The sequence below is a fragment of the Mustela putorius genome, unplaced genomic scaffold (genome assembly GCF_011764305.1).
Source record: "Mustela putorius furo isolate JIRA1106 unplaced genomic scaffold, ASM1176430v1.1 tig00537227_pilon_pilon_pilon, whole genome shotgun sequence".
Taxonomy (NCBI): Eukaryota; Metazoa; Chordata; class Mammalia; order Carnivora; family Mustelidae; genus Mustela; species Mustela putorius.
In genome coordinates, this window is record NW_025422368.1 from 1,889,330 (window position 1) to 1,901,362 (window position 12,033).

The window sequence follows — 12,033 nt, forward strand, 5'->3', positions numbered from 1 at the left end:
TCTGCCTCTCCCTCGCCCTCTGCTGCTTTTCTTGCTTGTGCTCTCTCTCTCTGTCAAATAAATAAGCAAAATCTTAAAAAATAAAGAACAAAATTAGGAGTGGACAGCTCTGGACATTGTTTTGGACTGGGGAATTGGGAGGTAATGGATTACTAGGCACAGCCATGGGATTAGGAATATTCAGGGAAGTATTTGAGGGGAAGGATTGGGAAGGATGGGAGATTATAGGGGTGGGTAGATTGCATGGCAGAGGAGGGAGAGAAGTCAAATGTGAAATGTGAAAGCTATGGAGACATAGGCTTGGGCAATGATGGGAGATAGAAGAGTCTCAAAACCATTAGTAAAGAATTGTTAGGAGATTCCAAAAGTGCCTCTGTGAATGTTTTATTATTTTTATATTTTTATTTTTTAAAAGATTTTATTTATTTATTTGACAGAGAGAGATGACAAGTAGGCAGAGAGGACAGGGAAAGCAGGCTCCCCGCTGAGCAGAGAGCCCGATGCAGGGCTTGATCCCAGAACTCTGGGATCATGACCTGAACTGAAGGTAGGGGCTTAACCCGCTGGGCCACCCAAGCGCCCCTCGGTAGATGTTTTAGATACAGTCCTTGGAGGTCTGCAAAAGAGAGATCTCTTATCTGTGGGGCAGCAGGAGGACTAGAAATGGTTTTTTAACCACTGTTAATACTCTCACGTGAGTTTTGAGATTGGGGATGGTTGAAGTTCTTTGGTTCGCAATCCTGTTAGGGAAAGTCTTGTCGATGAATTTTTGGAAGTGGGTTGCCCTTTAGGGCTAGAAACTAGGACCTTCGTGGTCCTTACTGGGCCTGGCCTTCCTGAAAACTTTCTTGATTTTTTTGCCCCTGCTATAAGAGATAAACTACGTTCCCCAGAGTCACTTAGGGCTAATTTAAGAAGCTTTCCGGGGATCCAAGTATTTCCGGCGGAAGTTCCTGCGGCTACGCCAATCTCTTTCCAGAAACAAAGTAGACTACGACTCCCACTGTCCTCCGAGCGTGGGGGCGGGGAAGGGAACCGGAAACCGGACGGAGAGCTGAACCAGGTGAGGAAGTAGGAGCCTGGGAACCTGGGGTCCTGAGGCATGGCTTGGGCTCTCAGGCTTGCGGGGCGGTGTCGGGTGGGGAGTCGGAAAGTTTGTGCTTTGGGGACCTTCGCTCTGTCTGGGGCTTGCCCCGGCAGAGGAAGAGTCGAGCCCACGGAACCGGCCCGGAGAGCCTGCGGGGACGTGGTTTTCCCGTCGGGCGGAGCCCGAGGGCGGGCGCGGAGATTTCCTATGGACCCTTAACCGATGGCCCTCTCAGAACCAGTAGGAGGGATAAGTGGTGTTTTCAAATCCAAGTTCTGGTACTACTACTGCTGTTATTTTAAGGATTTGCTGATTGTCCCTGTCGATTCCTAGAGTGCTTCTAAGGGACAGGGGAGTGGATAGTGTCTTTGATTCCTTCTTCACTTCCTTGAGTTTAGTGTCAGAGACCCTAGATAGCCAAACTTATTGCTGGATTACCCTGAGCTTCCTTTGCATTTAGTATGACACTGTAATTTATAATATATCGTTTCTTAAGTCTTTGATTCTTGGTGGCTTTAGATAGGACTTTCAGGTTCCTCCTTTGGGTTCTCATAGTGTATTGTTTAGGAAGTTAAAGCTCAAACCACAGTGTATTAGAGTTGTTTATGTGTTCTCTCTCGGTAGTTTATGAGCCTGGCTTACATTTTACTCATTTTGGATTTCTTCCTTGTCCAGAGACGACCACAGTGCCTACCGTGGAGAGACTCATAAATTGGGAAAAGAAAAAAAAAAGAGTTAACAGTTGGTGGTAGGTTGGATGGAATTTGTGGTTTTCATTTCAGAGAGAGGAGGGTTAAATGGTTTGCTTACGAGAAACTTAGAGATAAAACCAGGATTAAAAGTGGATTTGGAGGGCGCCTGAGTAGCTCAGCGGATTAAGCCTCTTCCTTCAACTTGGGTCATGGTCTCAGGGTCCTGGGATCGAGCCCCATTATTGGGCTCTCTGCTCAGCAAGGAGCCTGCTTACACCTTTCTCTCTGTCTGCATCTCTGACTACTTGTGATCTCTCCTTCTCTGTCAAATAAAGAAATAGGGGCACCTGGGTGGCTCAGGTCATGATCTCAGGGTCCTGGGATCGAGTCCCGCATCAGGCTCTCTGCTCAGCAGGGAGCTTGCTTCCCTCTCTCTCTCTCTCTGGCTGCCTCTCTGTCTACTTGTGATTTCTCTCTGTCAAATAAATAAATCTTAAAAAGAAAGAAAGAAATAAAATCTTAAAAAAAAAAAAAGTGGATTTGGTTGAAACCCAGACTGTGTCTTTTGCTCTCAGATTAGGTTTGAAACTGGAATGCTGCAAATAAAGCCTTATCTTTTTTGTTGTTGCTGTTGTTGTTGTTGTACCCTGCAGCCTTGCTATCTCCAGCACAGCTCAACCTAAGACTTGAGAGAAGTCCCTGAGCTGGAGCAGCCAGCCCCCTAACATGGGCACTACATGGGGATGTGCACAGCAAGGGCTCCAAAGATATTTGAATTCTACACGGCTTCCTTCTTGGCTTTTGTTTGAGCCCAGTTGGCGCTGGTTAGCCACTTAGACAAAACAGTGACTTCGGGATCAGTCTGGAGAAGGATTTACTAAGTTTGGCCCTGACATTTTTTCTCTCCCACTTCCCCTAGGCTAGGGTCCAAGAACAGATTGATGGATCAAGCTGTTCTGTCAACCCTGAGGTCTCATGAGGGAGAAGAACCTTGATCCCTGCCCCATGGGAGGCCCAGACATGATGGAAACACACCCAGAGCCTGGCAAACCCTCGGAAACAGCTGGAGTGCAAAGTGGGCAGCTGAGCCTTGAGTGAACTTGGGCTGTAGAAATGGAGAAGAGTCCGTCAGGAAAGACTCCTTGGTAGAAGGGCCTTTTATTTATTTATTTGAGGGAAGGCATAAGAGGGGAGAAGAAGAGAGGGAGAAGCAGACTCCCCATGGAGCTGGGAGCCCGATGTGGGACTCAGTCCTGGGACTCCGGGATTATGACCTGAGCCAGAGCAATCGCTTAATCAGCTGAGCCACTCAGGTGCCCGGGTAGAAGGTCGTTTTAAAGAGGACTGAAAAAGGTAGGATGGACAGAGTTGAGTGGGTATTTGTTGACTACCTAATAAAAGCTAGGACCTCAAAGATACAGAGGGAAGTTGAATGGGACCTGGCTTCTGATCTCAAGTCTAGGTAGGGAGGCAAGGTGTGAATTCAGGAAGAAGCCATGAACCATGGTGACGTGCAGTGGTTTGAGCCTTCATCAACCAGAATTTTGTTTAAAATACAGATTCCAGGTCTCAGCCCAGCCCTGCTCCTGTGTGGGATGGGGCTGGGAAGTTTCAGCAGTGCTACAGTGTCCTAAGGAGGGCAGGCTTTACCAGTGAGATCATTGGAGCTGCATCTTTAGGATGGCTATGATCTGGGTGTGTGGAGAGGCAGAGGCGTCATAGTCCTGGTTGGCTCAAGGAGTGTATTTGGTTGGGTTTGAAGAAATGGCATGTACAGATTTTTGGGAATTGGGGTGGGAAAGGCACTTTTGAAAGAGTGAGTGTAAGTGTTAGGCTGGAACACTGGGTTTGCATGGGAAATGTGAGGAGGATTAGAAGGAACGGTCTTTGTAGGCTATAGAACTTGCTTGAGTGTTCCCTCTGCCTCCTCCCCGCGTCTTCCTTCTTTCTGTTCTGCTTCTCCACTTCCTTCTTGCCTCCCAACCCTCACTTGTATGTTAAATCTGATTCCATCCTTTGTATTGCTACTAATGAATGGATATTATTCTGAGTATTTGGGTGAGAAAACCTGAGGCTCTGACCATGATTACATAGCTTGTAAGGGTCTATTCTGAGTCCAGTAATCATCCTGCACTGAGGATTCTTTTTTTTTTTTTAAGATTTTATTTATTTATTTGACAGAGATCACAAGTAGGCAGAGAAACAGGCAGAGAGAGAGGAGGAAGCAGGCTCCCTGCTGAGCAGAGAGCCCGATGCGGGTCCTGCTGACTTGATCCCAGGACCCCGGGATCATGACCTGAGCCAAAGGCAGAGGCTTTAACCCGCTGAGCCACCCAGGTGCCCCTGCACTGAGGATTCTTGAATGTGGGCAAGAAGCTGGGCTGGGCTTTCGGGAGGTGGGGGCGGGGTGTTGGATTAGCAGGGTGGCTGATTGAACCATCTCAGGCAAGATGAGGGTGGTTAAAAGCATGGCCTTGAGTCAGATAGTTTGGGTTCATATCCCAGCTTCATTACTTGCGTGACCCTGGGCAAGTTGCTTGACCTTACTAAGCCTCAGTCTTCTTACCTGTAACATGGGAACAATAACACTGGCCTCTTGGGGTTGTTACAAGGATCAATGAGGTGTACTTGGCACAGAGCAATTGCTCACCACCTGGAAGCAATTGTAATTAGCCTTCTGTAATTAGTCTCTGGGCTCTGGCGGTGCACCTGCATCTCATTCTTCAGCACATTGGTTTCCAGAACACAGCCCATCCTGGCTGAGCTTGTTTTATTAAGGATGACATTAGAGGTGCGGAAAGTTTGCCACTGGTAAATATATATTGAAAACCTCCCATATACTTGGCATGGCCTAGGAACTAGTGACTCAAGGCTTATATCTGATGGAAAGGAGGTTTGGAGTGGGGGGAATGACGGGTTATTCTCATTAGGTGACATAGGAAGAGGAGGGATGCTTGAAGCGGGAAGTGGAAGGACCCTTCACTACCAAGAACTGAGATGAGCTCTGTCAGACCTAGAGGGTGGAGGGTGACTGACAGTCTCTTCTGCGCCCTAGAAAGTTTAGCCCTGGCCAGTCTGGATCCCTCTCACTCTTCGGCTGAAGGCTGATGGAGCCTCTGTCCGTCTCTTTTCCAGGTGGCAGTGACATGGCTGTGCCCCAGGCTTCTCCACCGGGGCCCCTCCATGAGCCTGCCATGGATCTCCAGCCTTGCCCTCGAAGCTTGGCTGAGAGCTTCCTGGAGGAGGAGCTGCGGCTCAATGCTGAGCTGAGCCAGCTGCAGTTCTCGGAGCCTGTGGGCATCATCTACAATCCTGTGGAGTACGCGTGGGAACCACACCGCAGCTATGTGACCCGCTACTGCCAGGGCCCCAAGGAAGTGCTGTTCCTGGGCATGAACCCTGGACCCTTTGGCATGGCCCAGACTGGGGTAAAGGGTTTGGCTTCCCCTGGATGGGGAGGGGGAGGCTCCTAGGTAGATATTTGGCTGTGGGTGCGGTGGGGGAGGAGCATGTGCCTGGCTGTGGACACGTGTGGGGCCGGGCCCCTTGGCCCCTCCCAGTACACACGCTGGCTCCTGTGGTCTCAGACGCTCTCCAGGCCCCGCTGCCCAGAGTTAACCAAGCACATTAATGGTAGTTCCGTTTCCCCTGTGAGCTGTCCACTAATTGCCTCTGCGAGCCCTTCCTTCCTCCGGCCCCATCCTTACCTTGCCGGATCTCCTCTTTCCCTGGAGTGTGGTTAGGGTCAGAGAGGGACCCGGAATACCAGGTCCTCAGGGAGACTGCCTGATGGAGGTGGGTGTGGAAGAGGTGCGGGGCTTTTACCTGCTTCTGTGTCTGAGCTGAGGAGAGGCTCAGAACAGAGTCTGCTCTGGGGGCCTGTGTGCTTTCCTTTCAGACCTTGGGATGAGTGAATGCCCCTCAGTGGGGGTGCTTGGCAGATCGGGGAGGGGATGAGGCTTCAGGGCAGGAGGCTCAATCGCTTTTATTGACCCCAGCTGGGGGATGAAAGATGATCAATGATGATCGATGGAAATGACAGCTTGAGGCTCCGGGCTGAGAGGGCACCCAGAGAGCACTGGTCAGTCCTGTCCTTGTGCCTCCTCTAACACTGGCTGTCTTTCTGTCTCAGACCATCTGTCTGCCCCAGTACCACCCATCACATCCTGTGGAGGGCCAGATAGTCCCATATACTCTCTGGATGTGGTTCCAAAGGCAAGTGGGGATAGAAGTAAACAGATTCTTCTGCACCACGGTCCACAATAAAAAACTGGAGAAGGATGGGCAGGATCAAACTATAGGGCCCGAATCATCCTTGTCTCAGGCCTTTGGGCAAAAGTGCTGGGGATGGGGATGGGGTGTCCAGGCTGGAGCCTCATGGTGGGTATGGAGGGGTCAGCTGGTGCAGAACCCTGGTGTCCGATCTTCAGACTGAAACCCTCCTGTCTCTCCCCCCTTCTGGCAGGTGCCCTTTGGGGAAGTGAGTATAGTCCGGGACTGGTTGGGCATTGGGGGACCTGTGTTGACCCCACCCCAAGAGCACCCGAAGCGACCAGTGCTGGGACTGGAGTGCCCTCAGTCAGAGGTGAGCGGTGCCCGGTTCTGGGGCTTTTTCCGGAACCTCTGTGGACAGCCCGAGGTCTTCTTCCGTCACTGTTTCGTCCACAATCTGTGTCCTTTGCTCTTCTTGACTCCCAGTGGGCGCAACCTCACGCCTGCTGAGCTACCTGCCAGGCAGCGAGAACAGCTTCTTGGGGCCTGTGATGCGGTCCTCTGCCGACAGGTGCAGCTTCTGGGGGTGCGGCTGGTGGTGGGTGTGGGGCGGCTGGCGGAGCAGCGGGCACGGCGGGCTCTGGCAGGCCTGATGCCCGAAGTGCAGGTGGAGGGGCTCCTGCACCCCTCACCTCGGAGCCCTCAGGCCAACAGGGGATGGGAGGCAGCAGCCACGGAGAGACTGAATGAGCTGGGGCTGCTGCCACTGCTAACAAAGTGAGGGCCCCTGTGGCCCAGCACAGGAGGTTTTCTAGGCCCCCAGGTTATCCCAGGGGGAGCAGAGGACTGTGGGTGCCCTGGACTGGAGCCACAGGCTCCTTCTGGTCTCCCTGGTTGCTGGGACCTGCCGTGGCAGTTTTGACACTACTCCCTGCATCTTTTACCTTCTTTGAGCGATGCCCCTGTGGTAACCGGCTGCACGGAGCCTTGGTGTCCGAGGAGTGCTCTACCTCACCGTGTCCTGGGGAGCCTCTGGTCAGCTGTGAGTGCTCTGAGCAGTGACTTCTGAGGCTGTGTTTGAGAGAAGAGCCTGCCAGGATCCTCACCTGTCCTCTTAGAACAACTGCCTTCAAGCTGAGCCATTTCCTCACAGGGACCAGGACAAATGGAGGGCTATGGGTGTTACGAGTGAACTTCTTCCGGGAGACGGAAGCTGGATCAGAGAAAGGATTCAGCGTGGCCCAGTGGGGAAGACCAGAAGACTGGCTTTCTTCATCTTGGCTTTGAGACTTCATGACTTTGGACCAACTTGATTAACCTCTCCAAGCCTCGGGATCCTCGTCTGTAAAATGGGGCTCCCTGCTGCATGGGGTGGGGGTGGGGGTTAAGTGAGATAACACTTGAAAGTGCCTTGCTTTGTGCCTGGCAGGTGGGGGCTCCTGCTTCTTGCTTTTTTGCCTCTTGATTGGGGTGTCACTGTACCACACTACAGGGGGAGCTCCCCCACTCCGAAGACCTTGCTGGGTGAGGGGTGGATCCTTGTCCTGCTATAGGAGGACTGATAACTTTTTATGAAAAACCCAGCCTGTGATTTTTCAGTCTGAGCATTAAAAACTCTCAAACCGGGGCGCATAGGTGGCTCAGTCAGTTAGGCGGCTCAGCCAGTTAGGCGACTGCCTTCGGTGCGGTCATGATCTCTCAGGTCATATTCACTCAGGTGCCCCACTCAGCAGGGAGTCTGGCTCTCCCTTCTCATATCCCTCTGCCCCTACCCCCACTAGTGCATTCTCTCTCAAATAAATAAATAAAATCTTTAAAAGGAAAAAAAGGCTCCTAAACCCTTCGTGTGGATCCTTTTTTTCCCCTCTCCTGCATGTCCAAGATGGAAGGGTTAGTTTAGATTTTCCCTTAACCTCTTCACTGTTTGCAAGGTGTTCTTGTGGGTCTCTAGGGAGATGATGAAAAAAAGAACTCTTGTGGTGTTATCAGAGCTTAAGGGTCTCAGAGGTTTGTCTGCTACTCAGGGCCCTGTGGGGAGCAGGTGATGGGTGAATGGGAGCACGCTATTTCTGTCTAACTCATTTCTTATGTCTGTAGGATGACTGGTTGGTGTGCCCTTTAATAGGGCTGGAAAGGTGACTCAGGTTGGGAATAGAGTAGGTCTTGGGACCTTAATGAGGAACACATGGTTGGATTCTAGTTCCTGGGACAGGCCAGCTTCCAAAATGAAAAAGATTTTTAGTATAGGTGAGCCTGGCTGGCTCAGAGGAGCATGAGACTCATATCAGGGTTGTGAGTTGGAGTCTTATGTTGGGTGTAGAGATTTATTTAAAAAAATACATATATATGTATTTTTTATATATATATATATACAAAAATATACATGCATACATATATATATACATATATACATTATATATATACATATATACACATATATATGTAATTTTTAAAATTTTATCATATATATATATGATAAACTTAAAAAAATTTTTTTCTTAGTGGAAGTGTCCCCCTTTATCATTTATATGATAAAGAATTTAAATGGCTTTTGTCAGTTGATTCCTGGGAGGCAAGTCTCTAAATCCTTGAATTTCCCAAGTGATAGGAGGGTCTTTGTTATTCACGGAGGGCGCCTCAGACCACACACCCAAGTTTATGCTGAAGTTGACTCTGGCCGAGGCCTATGCCAGAAAGGCCAACCCTTTGATTGGCGTTAGATTGGCGGGTTGGGGCTATGAGCCAGTTGATACCAGCTTGAACTGGGGGCTGGAGATCGAATTCAACCATGGGGGTCATGATTTCAATCGATAATAGCTATGTAATGAAACCCTGGACATACATTTTGGCGAGCCTCCTGGATGGTGAATACGATGGGTGTGGGGTGCTCTGTCCCATTTTGGTGGGACAGTTGGGACTAGCGGCTAAGTTTGGAACCCTTTCAGATCCCTGTCTCTTTGTATCTTTTGGGCTGCTCCTGATTGGTATCCTGATTGGTAACAAAACCGTGGTTCTAAGAAAGTGCTTTCCTGAGTTCTGTCATTTGAGTGAATTACCAAACCTGAGGGGATCATGGGAACTCCTGAATTGTAGCACATTAGAAGTACAGGTCACCTGGGGACCTCTGAACTTGCAGCTGGCACATGAAGTGAGGGAGGTCTTTTTAGGGACAGTCTCCTTAGACCTGTGGAGAGTGTGCTGACTCAGGGGAGTTACCATCTGAATGGCATTGAGACTTCGCACCCCCCACCCCAACCCACAACTTAGACTCCTTTCCTCTCTGCTGTCAGGGCCATGATGCTGAGCTGTTCCTGCCCCGTGGTGCAGGGCCCTGGCTGAGACACTGGGCTAGGTACACAGAGAGGGAAGCCATTGTGCCCCTCTGCATTTAGCCGAGGTGGAGAAGGCTCTCTGGAGGAGGTGGCATTTCCGGTGGCCTTAGAGACTGGGAGTTTGGGAGAACATCCTTATGTTCAGGGGGTGGTGAGTAGATGAGCTAACTTTGCCCGGTTGGGAGGAAAAGCTAGAGAGAGGTAAGTAGAAGCCATCTTCTGAAGGATCTTGAATGCTAGACCAATCTTTTTTTGTTTTTTTTTTAAAGATTTTATTTATTTGACACAGAGAGATCACAAGTAGGCAGAGGGGCACACAGAGAGAAAGAGAGAGAGGAGGAAGCAGGCTCCCTGCTGAGGAGAGAGCCCAAGGCAGGACTCGATCCCAGGGCCCTGAGATCATGACCTGAGCCGAAGGCAGAGAGCACTGGAAGTCCATCGGGGAAAGTGAGATGCACAGATCACACACACTTAGAACACCCAACAGACGGGGATGAAGGAACAGGCCTCACAGGACGCAGGGTAGGTGCAGTGGGGTCAACAGGGGAATAGGGAGGTGATTATAGGGAAGGTGCCCTCGTGGGACAGCACAGTCTAGGTGAGAGCCTGGAATTGGGGGCAAGACTCATGAGCTGGGGTAGGGCCGGGCAGTGCACAGGGGCACTAGAATGGTCATGACCAGGGTGGTGGCTTGAAGACTTAGGACCCGACATGCTGGATCTGGCTTCTAGTAGAGCTGTCGTCCTTGCTTTTTGGGGTACATCTTGTCCACAAACGCTGAGTAGGGTCCTGGGCCTGCCTTTTCCTAAGGGCACTATAGTAGTCTGCCAGGGCTGCCCTAACAAAAATGCCACAGCCTGGTTAGCTTAAACATGCTTATTTTCTCAGCGTTCTCACTCTTGAGGCTGGGAGTCCAAGATGCAGCTTCCAGAAGGCTTGGTTTCTCCTGAAACCTCTCTCCTTAGTTTATAGATGGCGGCGGCTGCCCTCTCACCGTGTCTTCCCATGGCCTTTTCTTTGCGTGTGTCTCCCTGCTGCCTCTTTTCTTACAAGGACACCAGTCATTGGATTAGGGCTCTACCCTTATGACCTCATTTAACCTCAGTTACCTCTTTATTTCATTATTTATTTATTTGAGAGGGTGTGTGAGAGAGCGCACAAGCAGAGGGAGCTGCAGAGGGAGAGAGAAAAGCAGACTCAGCGCCAAGCAAGGAGCCCGACTACAGCTCCCATCTCGGGACCCTCAGATCATGACCTGAGCCGAAGGCAGATGCTTAACCGACTGAGCCACCCAGGCGCCTCTCAATTACCTCTTTAAAGGCTCTTTCTCCAAATAAATTCGTGGGGGTTAGGGTTTTAACATGAATTTGGGGAGACACAATTTGGCTCATAACAGGCATCTCAGGTCATGTCAGTGATTTTCGTGTCCCCAACCTATGTCAGCCTGTAACAAAAGAGGGTACTCAGGAGTGCCTTTCTTCCAGTCTAGGGGGGTAGGGTGGTGGAGTGGCTCAGCTACCTGAAAGGGCAGCCTGATTGGCCGCCTATGCCCCCCAATTCATTCTAGAACAGTTTTTTTCAGTGCAGATGAGATGTCTTTAAGGAGGGGAAACTCATTGTTTTCTACTGAGCCAAAGGGAACAGAGACTTGAACTGCAACAAAGCAATATTGTGAGAAATATTTTAAAGCCAAATTGAAGTGCTTTGGGATTATCTAGAGTTTTGCAGTCTGACAGAGTAGCCACTAGCCATGTGTGGCGGTTTAAGTTAATGGGGCACCTGGGGGGCTCATTCAGTTAAGCTTCTGACTTTGGCTCAGGTCATGATTTCAGGGTCCCCAGCTCCACATGGGTTCCCTACTCAGCAGCGTTCCTTACTCAGCTCCTCCCTCCCTTCCACTCCTCTCTCTCACAAATAAAATCTTAAAAAAAAAAAAAAAAAAAGTTTTAAGTTTATTGAAGTAAAATTTAAAAATTCAATTGCTCAGTCACTAGCCATATCTCAAGTTCTCAAGAGCCACACATACACCACAGATATGGAACATTCCATCATTGCAGAAAGTTCTCTGGGGCAGCATTGATCAAGAGATCAGTGGCTTACAACCCTGCCCGTGAAATGGAATTCACCTGTAGAGGTTTTTTTAAAAAAGGCACGTTTCTGAGTTCCCCTTTAAGAGATTTTGATTTGGGAGGTCTGCAATGCAGCCTCTATCTCTTTTTCCTCTTTGTGCCACAGATGCACAGCCAAGGTTAAGGCAGGATTGCAGTGGGTGCCCGAGGGCAAGGAGAGGGTCGTTTCTATTCCCTTCCCCAGTAGGTAACCCAACACCTGGCACAAAGGAAGGTTTCAGGACAACTCTGCAAGTAACGCATGAATTTGGCTTTGGAGATCTACCCCAGGATGCCCGTCCCAGTACCACAAGTGTCCTGAGTTTGTTGCTTTTGCCCAGTGATGGTGATTGAAATTCTGGTTCAGAAGACTGACAGAGGCTTAGACTGACGGAGGCGTGCACACACCTCTGTCATTGTCCTCATGTTGTTCACTGCCCGGTGCTGGGAGATGCAGACATATAATTATAATGAAAAGGAAAACGTGTTGTGGGCAACTTCTAAACGCAGTGCTCTGGGCATAGGGACTAAGGAAATGATTAGCCCTCCGAGTGTGAACAGGAGATGCGAGTGCCTGTGAGGGAGGGCGGTGACTGCAGGGT

General features: G+C 50.0%; 1 protein-coding gene across 11 annotated transcripts; it reads left to right on the plus strand.

Moving 5' to 3' along the window:
- The first annotated feature begins 983 nt into the window (after positions 1-983).
- On the plus strand, positions 984-7,617 carry SMUG1 (single-strand-selective monofunctional uracil-DNA glycosylase 1). 11 transcript variants are annotated; one of them, XM_045073107.1, is made up of 5 exons: positions 1,000-1,063; positions 1,763-1,835; positions 2,699-2,854; positions 4,915-5,207; positions 6,245-7,617. In XM_045073107.1, the coding sequence occupies exons 3-5, from the start codon at positions 2,755-2,757 to the stop codon at positions 6,770-6,772; spliced, it is 921 nt and encodes a 306-aa protein (XP_044929042.1). In that variant the 5' UTR covers positions 1,000-1,063; positions 1,763-1,835; positions 2,699-2,754; the 3' UTR covers positions 6,773-7,617. The 11 variants fall into 11 exon arrangements, with proteins under 11 accessions (XP_004774623.1, XP_044929045.1, XP_044929042.1 ...); XM_004774564.3 differs by having other exon boundaries at positions 1,004-1,063; positions 2,699-2,924; XM_045073109.1 differs by lacking the exon at positions 1,000-1,063 and adding an exon at positions 1,070-1,365.
- The last annotated feature ends 4,416 nt before the right edge of the window (positions 7,618-12,033 follow it).

Excerpts from the sequence above, each read along its gene's own strand:
- SMUG1 (XM_045073110.1), top strand. The coding sequence starts at position 2,755 with ATGAGGGAGAAGAACCTTGATCCCTGCCCCATGGGAGGCCCAGACATG. Across the intron at positions 2,855-4,914 it reads GGAAACAGCTGGAGTGCAAA|GTGGCAGTGACATGGCTGTG; the intron begins GTGGGCAGCTGA and ends TCTCTTTTCCAG. Across the intron at positions 5,208-6,244 it reads TTGGCATGGCCCAGACTGGG|GTGCCCTTTGGGGAAGTGAG; the intron begins GTAAAGGGTTTG and ends CCCTTCTGGCAG.